This window comes from Macrobrachium nipponense, chromosome 3 (assembly GCF_015104395.2).
Source record: "Macrobrachium nipponense isolate FS-2020 chromosome 3, ASM1510439v2, whole genome shotgun sequence".
NCBI classification, from domain to species: Eukaryota; Metazoa; Arthropoda; class Malacostraca; order Decapoda; family Palaemonidae; genus Macrobrachium; species Macrobrachium nipponense.
The window spans coordinates 36,161,718-36,181,870 of record NC_087202.1 but is presented as its reverse complement, the minus strand read 5'-3'; the positions used below and the strand labels follow the sequence as shown (position 1 = coordinate 36,181,870).

At 34.6% G+C, this 20,153-nt stretch overlaps 1 protein-coding gene across 7 annotated transcripts in view; it reads left to right on the top strand.

The window, feature by feature from the left end:
• LOC135221702 (frizzled-2-like) overlaps positions 1-17,693 on the top strand; it is a 76,830-nt gene extending 59,137 nt beyond the window's left edge. For 4 of the 7 annotated variants that reach the window (XM_064259444.1, XM_064259445.1, XM_064259447.1 and 1 more), the window contains exons 9-10: positions 9,452-9,607; positions 15,902-17,693. In XM_064259444.1, coding sequence (XP_064115514.1) covers positions 9,452-9,607; positions 15,902-16,035 — 290 coding nt within the window. In that variant the 3' untranslated portion in view covers positions 16,036-17,693. Of the gene's footprint in view, positions 1-9,451; positions 9,608-15,864 lie in introns of all 7 variants that reach the window. The other 3 variants (XM_064259448.1, XM_064259449.1, XM_064259450.1) reach the window with 3 other exon arrangements.
• Positions 17,694-20,153: the final 2,460 nt, after the last annotated feature.

Here is a 20,153-nt window from a genome sequence, read left to right as displayed (position 1 = left end):
AAATGTGGTTGGAAGACCATGCATATTTCAAAGGTTTAAAGTGAAAAGTTAAATTTATAGTATCTCAAAATTAAATGAAAAAAAAGTTATTTATTGGTTCGAAAGTTATCTGCCTAGATTGTCGGAAAAATGTGATGTTTTTTAGTTTAACATTTAGTCAAACTGAAAAATAATAAGCCTTAAATTTTGAATATAGAAGGCTTTTGTAAATATCACTACTTTTTATTTTTTTATTTTGAAATAAAGGGAATTACAAAACGCGCTTCATTCCAAGAAAAGAAGGAAAACAGATTAAGGTAATAAAGTTGAGACAGAATAAGAGCACAGCAGTTAAGAAACTAAGCCTGGAATATTAAAAGGGGGTCCAAAAAGGTAGAAGAAATAAGCCCTGATAGAATTAGTGGAGCTAAAAGCTGCAGTCTACGAATGGCCATATACTAGGCAACTTAATTCGCCAATGTAAAGGTAGAAGCTAGTGGTTCCTAACCCTCCCTAAGACAGGAAATGGTCAGGGAACCGGCAAGGACCACGGCAGTTGACTTCACAGGAGAGAAAAGTTAAATTCCTACAATAACATATTAACTCTTTTACACATTAGAATTAGCTATAACTACATCGGCACTAGAAAACTTCTTTGGTTCTTGCAACACAGAAATTGAGTTAAGTTATTTTCTATTACAATGCATCTTGAAAACAAGGATGAAAATATCCTTACGAAAAAAAATATAGTAAATTGATAATAACTGATATTTTGCAACTGATCTGGTGCTTGGAAGAAAATAAGAACACGAGGCTTCTTCACACCATAATCTAGAAAAGAACTTAATAAGTTATCTCTCTCTGTCTTTCTCTCTACTTATCGTTGTCTTGTTATATTCTGTGGTTCTGTCTTTCTCTTTTCCACCAAATATGAACCTGTTATATTGGTGAAAGTATCCTAATATTTCATGTTTGTTTTAGGTTACTAACATTTAGTAAATAAAAGAAAATTATATATAGCCGTAATTTTTTTAGTGTTATTGCTCATATCGCCCGCCTTCTTTATGGAGGTTGGCCCAATCATGAATTGTATAAGTATATAGACATGTATCTGTGTGTATGGTTGCTACCTCAATAAAGTAAGTGAACTGAAAATTTTGCTAATTTGCTGATAGAGATGTTCTTATATATATATATATATATATATATATATATATATATATATATATGAATAACTTGATCACGAAGTATATAAAACGTGATGCTATGTATAAATAAAGGTTTTTTTGCACGAAGGAAAAATGAAAAAGCGAGATAGCCGAGTACTTTCGGTCCTATTCGGACCCTTTGCTCAGTAAAGGGTCCGAATAGGACCGAAAAGTACTCGGCTATCTCGCTTTTTCATTTTTCCTTCGTGGCAAAAAAACCTTTATATATATATATCTATAGATATATATATATATATATATATATATATATATATATATATATATATATATATATATATATACACACACATATATATATCTAATATGATATATATATATATATATATAATAATATATATTATATAAGAACATCTCTATACATCTCTATCAGCAAATTAGCAAAATTTTCAGTTCACTTACCTTATTGAGGTATATATATATATATATATATATATAATATATATAATATTATATATATATATATAATATATATATGTGTGTGTGTGTGTGTGTGTGTGTGTGTGTGTAGTATATATTATATATATATATATATATATATATATATATATATATATATATATATATACATATGTATATATGTATATATATATATATATATATATATATATATATATATAAAGAGGTGGCCTGCTGCTTACAGAATCATCACTGTTAAACACTGTTGGTGGAAAGTTTTGTATCGATCTCGTGGACAGTCATGTCAGTATATAAGATTTAATGATCTATAGGAAATGCTATTTCATAAATACTGAGTTCCTAAGCACTTTTAGTCTCATATTTATTTCGCATATTTCCTTAAATGCACATTTTACACTCAAACCCAGTTTCGTCAACAACAAAATGTTTACGACCACTCTCTTAATTAACGTTAATAGATTATGGATACTTTACTCTATGCTCAAGAAAAATACCTGCTGCCCACACTCCTCCTTCCTTGGCCTGACGGCGCAACATCTATTGGATGTTCCGTTAGTTACTTGTTCAACTGCTTCAGGACCTTTCACACTGTCGTACGTAAATGCGACACGATGTCGGACCAACATGCGACTAGCAGTGGACTATTATCTCTAATGTATGTACCTTTTCACACTATGTCGGTCCGGCACAGTGTTGCCAAAGTGCGGAGAAACGACCAAGATTCGAGGGGGAGTCATTGAATACTGAGGTCTGCACTCCTCACGTGTGCGGCGCTGTAGGTCCGCATATATATTTATGCTTTTAAAACTTTTTTTCATCAATGAAAAATGATTGAAATTATATGATATTTTTGAAAGTACTAATATTTTTGAAAAATTAACCATTTTCACTAGTCTCGAGTGTTCACGCGCCAATATCAAATACGATCATGCGATTGTCAATTAAGAACTGATTTTGACAACAGCATATGACGTAACCCAAACGTAATGTTTTAAAATGCATTCATTCTTTAGGTCCAGCAATCTTCAATTTGCGTTTGTAATTTCATATATATATATATATATATATATATATATATATATATATATACATACATATAGTTTAGTAAAATTTAATTAATTTGTGAATTAATCTCAGGGTGAAGGCTGACTTACATTATTGTAAACTTAGTCATGTTTAATGGGTTTTTATTTTATTTATTAACTGCAAATATGCATTAGGCAATTGCATTAGTTGAAGTGATTTAACTGATTATAACCGAATAAGTTTCGATATAAGTATGCTAGGAAGTGGAAATTAACACTACACATCCCGGTGCGGAGCTATAATTTCTCGGTGATGTGCGGACTTTGCGGTAACCCTGCAACTGACAACACTAGCAAACATGGTTCAACAACTGGCCGCTGAGATAGTCAAAGATATTCATTAGACCTACATCGACACCAGTTTGAATAAAGCTTCGCCTAAAAACTTTATATTCCTACAGAATTATGTTCATTGAAGCGTACAGAATAGGTCAATGGAAATGTAACACATACTATAACTTGCTGTTAGATCCTTGATACTAGACGACGACGATAAAGAGAAAAGCGTGAACCATCACACGCTACGAAGTTTAGGTACAGTAAATATTTAAAAATGCTGGTTTAAAACTGAGCAAGTAATTGAGGTCAAATTACCTTATGTACGTTGCTCTTGACCAAATCAGTCTTCCCTGAGCGGACAGGTAACACCGAAACCTTGGAAAAACACAGCTTCAAAACCTCAGAGAAACACAAACTTCAAGTCACGTGACTCACCGACCACTCACGTCGTCCTCGTCAGTCGTCACACCCGCGTCACCTCACTTGTTTTCCCACCTGCTGCCTTATCGGGGAAGTTTCTTATGACGCGAATGTTATTCATGTTTCAAGACATATATTTTATTAACTGAACGGAAAGTATATTTATGTGCAATATAGCGAGTTTCATAGTGTTACTTATATCACGTCTCTAAACCAAAGTAAATGTTCTAAACTGGAAAAAAAATTAACGAACAACTCTAATCGTGAGCGATTACTTTAAAATTAAGCTAAATGTTTCGCTACTGCAATTTCCAAAAATGTTGCTTATGTGAAAAATATTCTTATGACTCCGTTATATGCTGCAATTTTATGCTATTTTCTACTGTTATGTCATTAAACAGATACCTCTTAGCAATGAAAAACGTAAGTAGTAACTGCTATTGTATTTCAAGCATTTCGATATAAATCAAATGAGGACACTGTTCAATATGTGAAATGCAGGAGTTTACTAGATTGTATACGGATAGATATCCCAATATATTAGAGAAAACCCAGTCGAAGACATTTACCCATGTCGCTAATGAAACTGGTTGATGGAACTGATTCATTTTATTGCAAAGAGAGAACCATATATATGTATTTCCATGCCTTTCCAATAATTAGTCATAAGATGTATAAATCACCCCAGAACGGTCAGTGTTATGGACATTATTTTGAAAGTGCAGATGAATAGTTGATACGTATTCCCCTCTCTTTTCTGAATATTATGCATAAAATGTACTGACGATAGCGGCAGTGGTAGCAGGAAAAGTTTTTTTTTAGTTTTCTGGAAAAGAGAACTATTTTGCCGTATTTGTCTGTACATCCGCACTCAGATCTTAATAACTACTGAAGCTAGAGGACTGCAAATTGGCATGTTGGTCATTCGCCCTCTAATCATCAAACAGACCAAATTGTAGCCCTCTAGACTCAGTAGTTTTTATTTTATTTGAGGCTAAAATTAGTCACAATCGTGCTCCCGGCAACGATATAGGAAAGGCCACAACCAGTCCGTGATTGAAGTTTCATGGGGCGAGGCTCATACATCATTATTCAGAGACCGCCGAAAGTAGATCTTTTTTCGGTGGCCATCATTATACACTGCAGCGGCTGTACATAAAACTCGGTTGCGCCAAGGTTTTTTCTATTACACAAGTAGTATCCATACCATTAGTCTAGCATATATACATATATATATATATATATATTATATATATATATATATATATATATATATATATATATATATATATTCTCACACTGTCCTATGAAAGTGTCATGCATCCAGCCATGACTGGGAACAACATTTTCTGATTGAATGTGTTTGATTTTAAGGGCCATACAAGAAGAAATAGTCAATGTTACATAAACTAACGACAGATTATGAAGTGCGTGCATAAAATTAAATGTCTTGCATTTCATAAAAAACACGTTATGCAATTCGAGAGAGTATATGCCGCACTGATAACGACCAAAAGGATGTTAATCATTCATAATCAGATAAGAGATGATAGACTTAACCCTAACTTAATGCCATATCAAAAAAGATACACATACGAGTTGACGTTCAACTGGCAACATTGGTCAATCATAAGTGACCAATGGGATTTAGGAGACAAGATGACGTCATGTTTTCTACCCAATAAAATGTCCCTCAGAAAAAAATGACGTTTATTGTCAAAATTACCTACAAAAAGGGAGAGGGACGCTATAATTTAAACGAGGTTATTGTGCATCAGAGGAGTTTCAAAACTCGTGAACACTTTTGAGGTACGAGTTTGACTTGACTCTAATGAAGCTATGATTTTCTCCATTTCCTCTTCTTTCGGTTTTTATTACGTCATTCTTGCTCTCTCGTTTCTTTTCCTTTCACGTTGAGTGTTTGTTTGATCAAAGTCCCAACGTATTTTTTTCATTTGAAAAATGGAAAGTTTTGTTTTAGAGATGCTTTTTTTCGAAAAGGAACGAGAAAAATGTCGACAAATGAACATGTACACAAAAATGATTGTGAATTATCAGAATATCTTGTCAAAATGGAGTAGGAATAAATCCATAACGTAAATAGGTGTAGAACCATTAATAAGCCTAAAAAGTAGTCTTCTTTGTGAGGATGATTGGAACGACAGTGACTCGGATTGGCAGCGAGTTTGAGCCTTTACCACCTATTCGCTTATTCATTTTTTATTTATCCGTTTATTACTGAGGGTTGATGGGCCGGGGAAAAAAGATTGATTGTTTAACCGGTTCTGGTAACAGTGTTGAATTCCTGGGGGATATCGATGGCTTATAACGCCACATCTATCGTTGCCTTTAAATGCTGTTGATTTCCATATAAATGAAAACTACGTCGATAACTGATACGGCCCTTTGTTATAACGGTAGTTCTAGCGATATGTTTTATTAGTGGTGCGCCGAGCGGCCTCGTCAAAGCTGGCTTTGCATGCTGCAAAAACAACGTGATTTACATGATTCTGGGGACGGCCGTTATCAAGACTTTCTTGCAATGCAATCCCTCTCTCTCTCTCTCTCTCTCTCTCTCTCTGAGTTATGGCATTTCCTCACAAATTCCTCTCTTCTATTTTCACCATTTGCTTCTTATTTCACTTGTCTTTTCTTGCAAAAATAAGTAGGAATCTCTCTCTCTTACTCTGTTGTTTGTGACATCCTATTCTATCTTGTTATTGCAACTTTAGTTTGTTTACTTTCATTCTCCATCTCTATCAAACTTTGGTATAACAAGTACGCTCTCTCTCTCTCTCTCTCTCTCTCTCTCTCTCTCTCTCTCTCTCTCATAAAGTATCATTCACAAACCTATTTGCATCCAGAGCTGAAAAAACGCACACGAAAGAAAATCACAAGCAACATGGAAGCACAGTTGCCTGCAAGCCGTGAGGGAGGGCGACCCACCCGAAAAAGGCAACAGAATTTAGTCTCGGCAAAATATTCCCGAAGGAAAATGGCGACATTCCAGCACAAGCGAAAAACATGAGTAATAGGGAGAAGGCCAATATTGCCCTTCATTAAGAAAGACTCGCAATAAATGTCCCTCCAACTCTTGCAAGGTAATGAAGAACGGCCGCGTGGACGAAATTCCGAATTCGAGAACACATTCATAAATATAGGAAGAAATTTAAAGAGATTACTGTTAATTTTATCAGTGATCCAAGTCCTGCCAGAAAGAAGAAATTCACGGTTCAGGAGTAATTGCTATAACGAAAGAGAAAAATTGATATCACGTGCAAATTGTTATATATATATATATTATATATATATATATATATATATATATATATATATATATATATATGTGTGTGTGTGTGTGTGTGTGTGTGTGTGTGTGTGTGTGTGTGTGTGTGTGTGTGCGCGCGCATCTCTATAGACGGATAGATAGACATATATGTGTGTATATATATACTATATATATAAATATATATACATATATATATATATATATATATATATATATATATATATATATATATATATACATATATATACATACTAGCTGACAAACTAGGTACTGCCCGGGAAAACTCTGAATGACGTCCAATCCAAACTCTCTCTTCTCTCTCCCTTTCGTCTCTCTCTCTCTCGCTCTCTCTCTCTCCTTCAATTTCCTATTACGACAAGTTGAATCAGTTTACATTACCCAATATTTTTTACATATTACATTTTACCACTTCTCAACTCCATTCCTATCAGAGCTGAACTTTGACTTAAAGGGCATCAGGAGTGTCCTTGAAAACTATGGCTTAGTCACTAATATCTCTCATTTTTTATATTTCATTATTCACCCCTTCTCATTACCCCCTTCCTATCGTGGCTGATGTTGGATAGACACTATTATCTGTCATTTTTGGTTATTTTTACATGTCACCATCTTCCCATCCCTTCTCATTCTTCCTTCCTATAGGGTGATTTGGGCTTAAATGGCATCGGGAGTGTCACTATTCCTTCTCAGCAACCTCGTGAAACTATGTATTAGACACTAATATATGTTGTTTTCAGTTATTTTTACGTTCCATCCCCTTCTCATACCGCCCTTCTTATTAGGGCTAAAATTGGACGTACATAAAGGGGATCGGGAGTGCCTCTATTCATCTTTGAAACCTCAAAAACTATGGATTAGAAACTAATATCTGTCATTTGCAGTTACTTTTGCATGTCACCTTTTCTCACCCCTTTCTCACAACCCCCTCCTTCCTATTGGGGCTGACTTGGACTTAAAGGGAATTGGGAATGTCACTATCAATCTCATCAACCTCAAAGACTATGGATTAGAAATTTATATCTGTTGTTTTAAATTATTTTTACATGTCACCCCCACCAACCCTGTCTCACCCCCTTCCTATCAGCGCTGAACTTGGACTTAAAGGAAATAAGATTATCACTATTCATCTCAGCGACCTCAAAAACTATGTTATCATTTTTGGTTATTTTTACATTGCACTCCCCACCATACCCCAGAGCCCCCCAGAGTGCCAGTGATGTCTTGCCCCCCACCCCTCCCCGCCGTATTCTTTTCCAGATGGTAAGTTATGTATTGGCTACCAAGTTTGGTTGAAATTGCTCAATGCATTTCAGAGTTATGTTGGAACATAGATACACATACATGTACATACATACATTTATATATATATATATATATATATATATATGCTAGTCTGGTAAGTAAATATATATATGCTGTGGAAGCAAAGACAAAAAAATTCTTAAGCAGGATTACAGAAAGAGAGCCTTAGGTCAACACCCCGCCCCCTCCCACCCCCGCTTTTTTTCAGAAGAAAATTTTACTTCGTCACGGATGGTAAAATTTCTACACCCGGAAGAAGGTATTTTCTCAAAGACAATGCAGACAGATTCTCAATATAAGTCAGATATATCAAAGGCGTATGAAGGCATACTGTAAATGTTAAATTTCAAAAATATAAGTAATTCGACTCAAGAAAGTAAAACTTTCTGCCTATGCAACGCAATGAAACATTAATCTTTTTTCAGTAAAATTTAAAGATAACTTAGGTAACAACTGTAAACTTGAATGGAAAGGAAAAAAGTTGTACAAAAAGTGTGGAAAATTCCTTTCTAAATTACGAAAACCTTTATTCTAGAGTTCAAATAAAAGATTTTACACAAAGAAGAATAATGTTACAAGCTAGAAAATTAAATTAAAAAAAACAGTCTTAGCCACCAACAGGAATCCCAGAGGCAAGATTTTCAAAGTACACGTGTCTAAAAAGAAAAGGGTATTTACTAAGAGTAGTGTGGTTCAGTATGGAATGATGAAATCCAAAGCCTTTTTGATCTCTTCTCTCTCTCTCTCTCTCTCTCTCTCTCTCTCTCTCTCTGTATGTATGTATTTGTATGTGACTTCCATGGACATAGAATTATTAAAATCATCAAATCCTCATAGGATTAATACATATATACGTGCATACACACATATTCATATATGTGTATGTATATGAATATCTATATATATATATATATATATATATATATTATGAATATATATATATATATATATATATATGAATATATATCTATATATATATATATATATATATGTATACGTATATTGCGGATGTGTATACATATACGTGCCTATATGAGTTTTTATGTGTCTGAGAGAGAGATAGGTAATCCAACTGAGTTCTTAGGTACAGGGAGAATTCCGATCCACTTAATAATCCAGTTGCTACATTCGTCTTATTTCAGTGCCTTGGGTATTAGGTTAATGGGATTATCATGTGCGTCACAGTAAAAAGACTTCATAAATAATTCATCAAACAGCACAGATAGCAGACCTTTATTAAGAAAACTTTATATAGATTATAGTCATACATAACTACATATCTATGTATGTGCGCAACTTTTCATTATCACGAACCTTTTTCAAAAGCTATTTCAATCGATTCCTGAATAACTTCCTAATCTAATAGAATTATATCATGAATATTCTGATTTTCGAATCCTTTTTTTTTTTTTTTTTTTTTTTTCTCACAGCCAGCGAAGTCGGTTCGCTCTGTTACAACGACGCGCAGTGCCGCGCAGTGAACGTCTACAGCTTCTGCAGGTACCTGGTGTCCCAGGTGGTGGGAACGTGTGCTTGTGAAACGGACCAGTTCATTAACGTTCGAGGGAGGTGCAGTCCGCGCCTAGGTAAGACTCGCATATTCTTATAAAGCAAATTTAAATAAATCAATGAATCACAGATTTCCGTCTAGCTGCGCTTTAGATTTTGCATTCAGTCGATCATTTCCTGGAAGCTGTTCATCATTTCTGCATAAACGACAAAGTATAGAGCTGACGAAAACTACTATCATTTCCCTACAATAAAGTGTCCTCCACTGGGGGTAATATTGAGTCATTAACTAATTAAGAACCAAGTAATAAACCCAACAGAGGATAATCTGAGCCTAACTTGGTGATAGGTCACTGAAGGATTTCCGGGAACAATAATGAATTTAATGTAGGCGTCATTATTTTGTACAATTGCTTATCTGCATACACCACAGGGGATATATATATATATATATATATATATATATATATATATATATATATATATATATATGTGTGTGTGTGTGTGTGTGTGTGTGTGTGTGTGTGTGTGTACATATATATAATTATATACGTATATGAAGTGACTATGTTTTTCTCTGTAGTAAATTCCTTCGTTTTTTATTGTCTTATGGGCTTATGTGATTCGCGCGAAGTTGTATTTGTTTATTTTGTACTATGCCTCTTTGTGGACAAATGTATACCAATAATTGTATAATTTTTGTCAATAAAATAACTAACTAACTAACTATGATATAAATATATATATATATATATATATATATATATATATATATGAATACTGAGAAAATTATAACTATAATATATATATATATATATATATATAGATATATATATATCCACAAATTCTGAGCGCAGTTGATCACCACACAAAAAAATATTCAAAAGACTTAACCCCCCCTAATAAAAAAAAAATAAAAAGAGTAAGAAATAATTTTACAAAGAATACTTGAAAGAGGAGCGAGTCCTTTGATAAGTAGCTTTTGCACGAACATTCTCTCCTCCTCCTTCCTCGGGCTTTGTACTTGTCGGTCTTTGTTTTCATTGTCTAGATTCTTGAAAGACAAAAAAGACAAAAAAATGTTGGGGGCGGAGAAAAGTCTCCAGTGAATCATCGTCTCTGGCAAAAACACAAGGGGAATCCGGCCCCCACCACAACCCCACCTTTTCCGAAATAAAGACAATTCTTATGTTCATAATTCTGAAATTTAAAAGTATGCGAAATAATAATAATAATAATAATAATAATAATAATAATAATAATAATAATAATAATAATAATAATAATAACCTGAGGGAGTGATAGAAATATCCTCTGGGACTATGGTATCAGAACGGATAGGGTGATACGTGCAAATGAACCAGACGTGGCGTTGATTGACAAAGTCAAGAAGAAAGTACCACTCATTGATGTCGCAATACCATGGGACACCAGAGTTGAAGAGAGAGAGAGGGAAAAAATGGATAAGTATCAAGATCTGAAAATAGAAATAAGAAGGATATGGGATATGCACTAGGCACGATCCCAAGATCCCTGAAAAGGAATCTAGAAAAACTAGATGCTGAAGTAGCTCCAGGACTCATGCAGATGAGTTGTGATCCTAGAAACGGCACACATAGTAAGAAGAGTGATGGACTCCTAAGGAGGCAGGATGCAACCCGGAACCCCATACTATAAATAGCACCCAGTCGAATTGGAGGACTATGATAGAGCAAAAAAAAAATAAATAAATAATAATAATAATAATAATAATAATAATAATAATAATAATAATAGCAACCATATCTATATGGTAAAAAAGTGATGGACTCCTAATGAGACTGGATGCAACCCGGAACCCCATATTATAAAAACCATCCAGTCGAATAGGATGATTGAGATATACCAATGCAAAATATACAAAAATAAGTTAAATACAATTTGAGGTATTCAAAAATTGTCCTGGTTACCATATGAACAAACTGACAAAAAGGAATTAAAAATGTATTAAAAATACTGTCAGATCAAGATAAGTGAGAATCACCAAACTCCCCGAAACAGAGATTGAAGCAATTGATTTAAATCAATTAACGACTTGAAATACAGTCTTTTACATAACATGAAAAGAGACGATGAAATCTAATCAAAGATTTAAGAAAAACATTTTCATCCGAATGAAATCAATGATTTAAGAAAAACATTTTCATCCGAATGAAATCAAGGATTAGGCGATGAAAACTGTCAATGAAACAGAGAGAGTTTAGTTTAGTGAAAGAGCAAATAAAAGTATGTTTATCTGTCCGTAGCCTTCTGTTATAACCTTCACGGAGGATTGAAGCTTCTAAAAAACTCAACTGGTCCTCAGTCTCAACTCATGTCTGGAAGATAGCCCAAGTAACTGCAGCCCCAGAACGTCAGATAATGATAATCTGATGATAACGGTAATATAAGATATAGATTCAAGTGGCCATTAATCTTCACGTTTTCTAAGGAAGAAGAAACGAAAATGTACCTGATGCAAAACAATGATATTAGATTAATGTTAAAGAGAATTATTAACGAGGCTGAGCTAATAGACTAACAAGCAAATGTAATCTAACTAAAATGACCAGGTTTTACTAACTACATATATATATTGTTAGGATAAATATTAGAGGAGAATTATTTTCACCAGAGATATAACATAAAATTGCTCTCATTTCTGGCGGTAAACAAAAAACAAAAAAAAAGAACATTTGTTTTACAGCATGACATGTAGTGGAAACCAAACTTCAAATCACAACAATGGCTAAAGGGAAGAACCACAGCATTTTGCTGGCGCTTGTTCATCCCCCGAGGGCAGTAGTTTATTCACGCGAAATGAACAGCGAAATCGTTGTTCGCCCAGATACCCAGATACAAATGCAGATGAAACCCAGAAAGCAAAAAAATAAAGAAAAATTGCGTTGCTACTGCAGTTTATGTGTGCGCAGAAATGTTCGCGTTTACACAGACAACGTTCGCTATGTATAACGTCATATGGATGAAAAAAACTACAGGGGTGCAATGCCTTTCGTGACGCAAATTATATAAATCTGTTACAATCATGCGACCTTTTATAGCTGGTGGAAACGGCCGAAAATAAGTTAAATCCTTCATGTGCGTATATATATATATACATATATTATATATATGTATATGTGTATTTATGTATGTATGTATGTCTTTACATAATACACATTCAAATGCATATATGACTAGAGGTTTGCAGTTGTAGAATTGAATTATTATTCTTTCATGATACTGTAAAGATAACACAATACGTAAAAAAAAATCATCATAAAATAAAATCTAGCCTTTTAAAGTCCTCCTTCAGATCTTACCCGCCCAAACATTAAAATTTAGATATCTATTAGATTTTTCCAAAATATATTTCAACATAATTAAAATCACTCTGTGAAATATAGTGCCCCTACATAATCTCATAATCGCTACGTTGCTGTCAAATACAAAAGCAAAATATGGAAGGCCTCATTCGGTATAAAAAAAAAAAATTTCTGCCGTCTATGACGTCACTCATTGTTGCTACTAGTAAATCAACCGTAATGTACTAAACTTATATATACGTATATATGTATATATATATATATATATATATATATATATATATATATATATATATATATATATATATCGTTATACAGTTCCATGAATTGTCATCTGCAAAAGCCGTTCACTTAGGTAGGTGCTTGTTCAGTGTCTCTGCCAAGAACGTAGTCTTATAAACAAAAGTGTATTGAAAGATATACACATCTAACACAGTTGACCTGATGGAAGTACCTAGCGTTTTCTGAGGTTTCCATAACGGAAAACTACAGAGGGTTGCAAATATGATAACTCATGTAATGTTGAACTATTAACTCAACACACACGCGCACACATCACCGTGATTTATATATGCAAGCATTAAGCTACAAATATCGTTTAATATCCAATTCGCTCTACTATATCTATATAGATGTAGACCGAAGGAGAATTTTTTAGTTGATAAGAAGTTCGTCGTCTCATGGGCTCGAACTGCCGAATACGAGAACTAACGATGTACAGCGACGCCTTACCGCAATCAAGAGAGTTCCTGTGCTATATGGTTCAAGCCCATGAAACGACGAACTTCTTATTAGCTTAAAAATTCCCCTTCGGTTTACGTATATGTAAATATATTACTTCCGAGGTAGTAGAGCGGATTGATTATTAAACGAAGTTTGTAGCTTAATGCTTATATACATGTATATATATATATATATATGTTTGTGTGAGTGTGTGTTTTCTTTTACGTTGCGTAATTATACGTCTCTTCCTTTACAGAAATTCTTTTTGAATGAAGTTGCTTACATGCTTTTCATTAAACCTGGCTTCAACCAGCGCAGTTGACTAACCACCAAATACTTTATTCACTGCTCAGGTCAAAAGAAGGTGCAATGGATTTTTTATGAAATGGGCCCAAATTATATACACACGCCATATAAATAAATAAATGTATATATATGCATACATATGTATGCATATATGTATATATATAATATATATATATATATATATATATATATATATATAGATAGATAGATAGATAGATAGATAGTAGATAGATAGATAGATAGATAGATATACGTATATGTAGGTATATAGGATATATATATATATATATATATATATGTATATATATATATATATATATATATATATAAATTTCAACGTATTTACCAGAAATATATCCCAAAATACGAGAAAAAATTCACTGGGCAGTGACGAGATAAATGACTGAAAGGATACTCCTAATATCAAAAGGAAAAGAAATAAGAGATGTGTCGGGACAGGGGGCGAAAGAAATAGAAAGAGACAAAGAGGAATTAAAAAATAAAAGAACCCATCAAAAGAATATCTGAAAATAAGAGTGTGCAAAGGGACACTAGTGAAGAGGGAAAGAGAAACAAAGAAGAAGAGAAATAAAAATTCGTTATCCAGACCTCCTCTCCTCACCTACCCTCCCCACCCACACATCCCTCTATCATTCTCCTCCTATCCCCTACCCCTCCTATCAGCCACCCCTTAATGGTTCATACCCAAACAGCGCCCCCCCCCCCCCCCCCGCAACACATAAGGCCCCGTGGGCAATCGGCGGTCGAACGCAAAAATGAGATACAAAGGGAATGGTAGGACTAACCAATAAAATTCTCTTATGAGGTAAGAAGCCTGGTTGATTGTGTGGGTGTATGCGCGCTCGCGAACGCGTTTTCCTTATGCTATATCGTTGACGAAGGCAAGTATATTGTTTTCTAAACTTTTTATTTTCTTGAACGTGAATACGAAAATTCGATGGCTAGGAGAGGTTTGGGCTTACCAACAATATTCTCAACAGTCATACGCCTATTATAAATATTGGGGCTCAATATTTTCTTTAATAAGAATGCTAAGAAGGTCACTTACATGTGGAATTAGATATCTCTTAACGCATTAGAAGTATAGTTGACTGTCTGAGTGTTTGTAGGTGTTTGTGAGCCCATGCGCGCATTATGCAGTTTTCCCCTCTATTGGTAAAGTGATTAAAGTAGGAATAACGCGGCCTGAACACGAACAGAGAATAATTTTTGAAAATCCAGACTTTCTATATCATTTCATTCACGGCCGTTGATCCATACCATACTTTGAAACTAACATTCACGTACTCCTGTAGTCTGAGTTTTAAAATATGTAGAAAAATCAATCACTTTTTGTTTCTCTTCAGACCGACTGCTAAATACTTTTTTTGCATGGAATGTTTTTCTTCCTTCCATTTTAAACATTTGTATTTTTTCCGCTATTATGGTCTTGGTAACATTATTTATTTTCAAAAGAAAATAATACCTATAAAAAATATGTCAGTCACTCATCGTTAACCAACCTGTGTGCCAACCCCCTTTTCATAATAATGTAACTCATTACTTGAAATTTATTATGTGTGGTGCTAATTGGCAGTTCAGTTCCATCACAAATGTACCTGTTCGTTCATCTCAAACTTGGAAGAGGCTTTCCGCTTTATATTCCGGTCCCTATTCGTATAACAAGAGTCAGTATACTATGTAAGGCCTAATGTTAATTGCATGTGATTCAAATTTCAAATGAGCTAAGTAATTGTTATCCAATTGACTGGCTGCTTTTAGGATACTGTTAAGCAACCAATCACCATTTTCAGCTCTCTCTCTCTCTCTCTCTCTCTCTCTCTCTCTCTCTCTCTCTCTCTTACTGTTAAACTTTAATTCTCTCTCTCTCTCTCTCCCTGGGAGCGTTCTTCCCTTCTTTTCCTTTACTATAGGCCCCGTTAAATCTGACTATTCCGCAGGAGAGAGACGCTATAACGAGGTTTGAACCTGCTGCAGGTGGAAGATGTACGAAGGGGTCCTGTCCACGTCAGCTGGGTGCCGCATCTTGTCAGCGCGGGAAGGACGCCTCTCTGAAGTGCTTCTGCAGGAAGGATGCCGTCCGGAGGAGGGGGGTGTGCGTCCCTCAGTAACGTGTATAGGATTCAGAAGGATACTATCTCCAATTGGACAGATTTACTTGCCGGATTTTTTTTTTTTTTTTTTTTTTTTTTGCGTCACAATAGCTAGGGTCCTCAAGGGCATCGACTACTTTCAGAACATCACTGAACACTGGTGCCCTCATCCAAATCAACACAGCGACTCCTTTGTTTTAACAGAGACCAAATAGTTTCAGTGAATTTTCATTGAAATTGCAGGGCCGGTGCTTGGAATTGAAGGGCCCAGTTAGAAAATTATAGAAATGACGATTTTATTATGTCTGCTATAAAAGTGATTTTTCAAGTGTAAAATTTATGTTAATATAGAATGCATAATAACGTGAGGAATAATACTTATTCATTCTTCATTTCATGTTTTGCTATAGGTTTATTCCGATTAGAATACAGAAAAGGCTTCAAACTGTAACTGTGGCGAGGGGATCCCTTAAGATGCCGGCCTCAATTTGATCAAATTAGTCAAATAGGCTTCAAACCGGCCCTGAATAGCCGTTAATCAATCCTTCCTGTGATGCCACTTTTTTTTTTTTTTTTTTTAGTGTTAGCTTCTTATTCTCTATTCTTCTTTGAGATTGCCTTTTCCTCTTGACGACTTGAATAAATATCGGTCTTGTTTTATCCTTTTCTTTCTACAGACATTGATACGAGTATATCGGGCTTTCCCTTTCTTCACAAAGTATTCAAATATCAATCTTCTTCTGATCTTCAGCCCTCTCCAAAACTCTCAAATATTAATAGATTTTATTAGTTTTAGTTTGTCATTTCTGCAAAACGCACAAAAATATCTGCTTGCTTTCACAGAAACTCTTCACATCTGTATATTCAGATTTATGCACATATGTAAACTGATCAGCCTAGCTCACTTTTTATCAGCAACATGAATGTATAGACAGAAAACTTTTTGTATCTTTATTTGATCTGGCCTGAATCTTTTGCAATTTAAAGATGTCTTCAACTTGAACCAAAAGCAGTGTTAATCAATATGGAGACTGGATTTAGGAAGATGAGACAGGAGAACTAGAAAAACTAAATATGGGAGAACACGGGATACGAAATGCATTGCTGAAAAACTAAATATCCAGACTGCTTGAAACTGTATTCAACCCCAGTAAGACCACCACACAACAGATGATAACGACGCCCTCAGAGATGATGACAAGCATCTTTGATTAACAGTGACTTAGACATCAATATCCTTCTAGTGATAAAACTTTATCTTTTAGCGTTTGGCTGTTTTTAAAGATATGTAGAAGAGTTTGATATTTTTGGGAAAGGAACCTGTAAATTTTTTTTCAGTGAATTAAAACATGTTCATGGACAATTTACTTCTACGGGCCTTAGCGTAATCATAAGCAAAGCACAGCATTAGTTACTTGATATTCCGAGTTAAGTCTTACAATTGCTGGCTGTATGTACTATACTGTAGGACACACTGTAAGTATTTACTCCATGTACCTGCAATCCTCTTCGTAAAAGCAATTGCTATTCAGTTTTACTCACTTTAATTGTTGTTTATTGCATGTTACAGCATTGTGCAGTCAGTGAAACATATGTTTGTGTATATATGGAGACATGTACACGCAGATATATGAGGATATTTGTGGCACACTGATTAATAAACAATATTAAAATTGTTTGCTTGTATCCCCTAATTAACTTCAAATGTCAAAAGTAAGAGCGTACAACGAACGACATACATGCGCGAAAAAGAACAGCTAATTGCAATATAATTCAATTGTGCTTTTGTTTCGCCAGTGAACACCATTAATTGCTTTGACAAAGGTTCGCTTATGTCTAGCGGATATGAAGTTTTAATCCAGGCGGATTATTTAAATCAATTTGCACCGTTTTTTCAAAGGTCAACCTTGCGTTCTCGGGTTATTGTTTGTCTTGCTCTGTCCGGCCAGGGTGACAGAACCATAGTGCGCAGGATGAGTTGAGAGAAGTTGAGGGAAAATCCTCAGATCGGCTCGATCTTTGCTCTATCTCCCCGAGATCTCGATCAAGCTGGTCGGTTCTGCTGATTGGAGGAGTGATGAAGGTCAGATGCCACCCATAGCAAGTACTTGGTTCTAATCATAGTTGGTTTTGATCGATGTACTGTGTTTTATAGATAAAATCTTATTATTGACCCATCCCAAATAGGTATGCTTGCCTAACCAACCAACCCCCCCCCCCCCCTCTCGCTCTTTCTCTCTCTCTCTCTTCTTCTTCTTCTTCTTCTTTTTTAACTTAAATTCTTCATTATTTGCTTTTTTATTACTTTCTTTCACTTCGTTGATATTGCATTTTTTTTTCACTGTTATCACTGTCTTCATATACTCCATGTCTTTCTAATTATTTCATCTGATTCCTCTGCGACATCGTTTTTTTAATTTTCACAATATTTATTTTTAACTTTTGTTATTTACATGCATTCGCCTTTTTTTCTACTTTCTTTTACTTCGTTGATATTTTTTTTTTAAATCTGTCATTTTTATTTCGTTTCTCTTACTTTAACTTTTGCCACTGAGCTTTTCAACCATTAGACCGACGAAAAATGATTAGGAGGTTATAACTTGAAAATATCTTTTGCAAATGTTAAACGAAGAAGACAGCGTACAGGATACTCTTGATCAACACCAACGGGAAATTGAATAAAGAAAGAAAGAAAGAACCAAAAACCGAAAGAATTGAAGAAAATAAATAGAAAAAGTATACATTTACATTAATATGACATCCCCGATACCACCTGCGCCAGAGTTGAAATTCCTATACCCATACCCATATTCGTACTCATATCTATACCACACCCATGCCCATACCTATGCCCATAATAATGCCCACACCTATCCCATACCCATAGTTTATACAAGTGATTATGTGCATAAACAGTCACTGTATACAGTAATCTACTAATTATTAAGAAACAAAAAAGTACGAAACAAATTCACAATTAAAACCCTTTCTTTTTTTTTGGTACCTCTTACACTGAATCGCGTACGAACTATGCTTGAGCGGTACCATGAAACTAATAAAAGAAATTTCAATCGCACACTGAATTGCGCTTTAACTGAAATGTCGAAATTATCATCGCTTCCTTGTTGAAGCGATTCATTTTGCCAGAACCAGCCAAAATTCCTATCCAGGATATGAGAGTTCCGTTTCAAGTCGAGGCATTGCGATTAGTCAGCCGCAGGAATCTGATTAAGAGAACTGCCGTTGGACATCACTCGCTTTTGCTGTTACACTTATACTGATTTCTTAGGGACTTCAGCGAAATTAAGCAGCACGTCGAAGTGAGGACTGTTTGGCTATTTCGAAGTGAGAGGTATTCGTCAACGTTGAAGCTAGAAGCATTCTGCTACGTTGAGGTCACGGTCTATCTGGACCGTGGTTGAGGTGAGAGTGACTCGGCTACGTCGAATGTGACGTACTTTGATCTTACATTTTCGTTTGCCACACGAATGCAGCAAAACTATCAGAGCTGCATTTCTGTTCGTAATGGACGATCTATTTGGAAGCGCCGACTAAAAATGCATTATTTTGCATATAAAAGGAAATCAACGGAAATGACCGCGTCGTTCAAGAAATTGCACAAATATCTCTACTAGTCTGGAAATTGAAAATTACATTTACGTTCATCATTGACATGAAGTCTACTTTGGTATAATAAACGGAAATCATAATAATTTAGCGCTTGACCTTTGAGAACCGTTGAACCATATTCATTTGATTATTATACGTGCAAATACGCTCCTAAATATCTGTAGCTGCATTATATATAATATTATATATGTATATATATATAATATATTATATATATATTTGTTATTATACATATGTGTGTGTATTTATGTATATATCTATGTATGTACATATATATATATATATCTATATATATATTATAATATAATAACTATATACATTTAGGTAATATGCATGCGCGCTAGTGTGTGTGTGTGCTTGTGTGCATCTACATGAATTTGCATATGACCACCAACCCTTACAGTTTTTTTTTTTTTTGTATAGAAGACAACTGTCATAATTCTTTCTGGCCGTCTCCTGAATGTTCCAGAGAGGTAATTAAACGCTACTATAACATCAACCAGGAA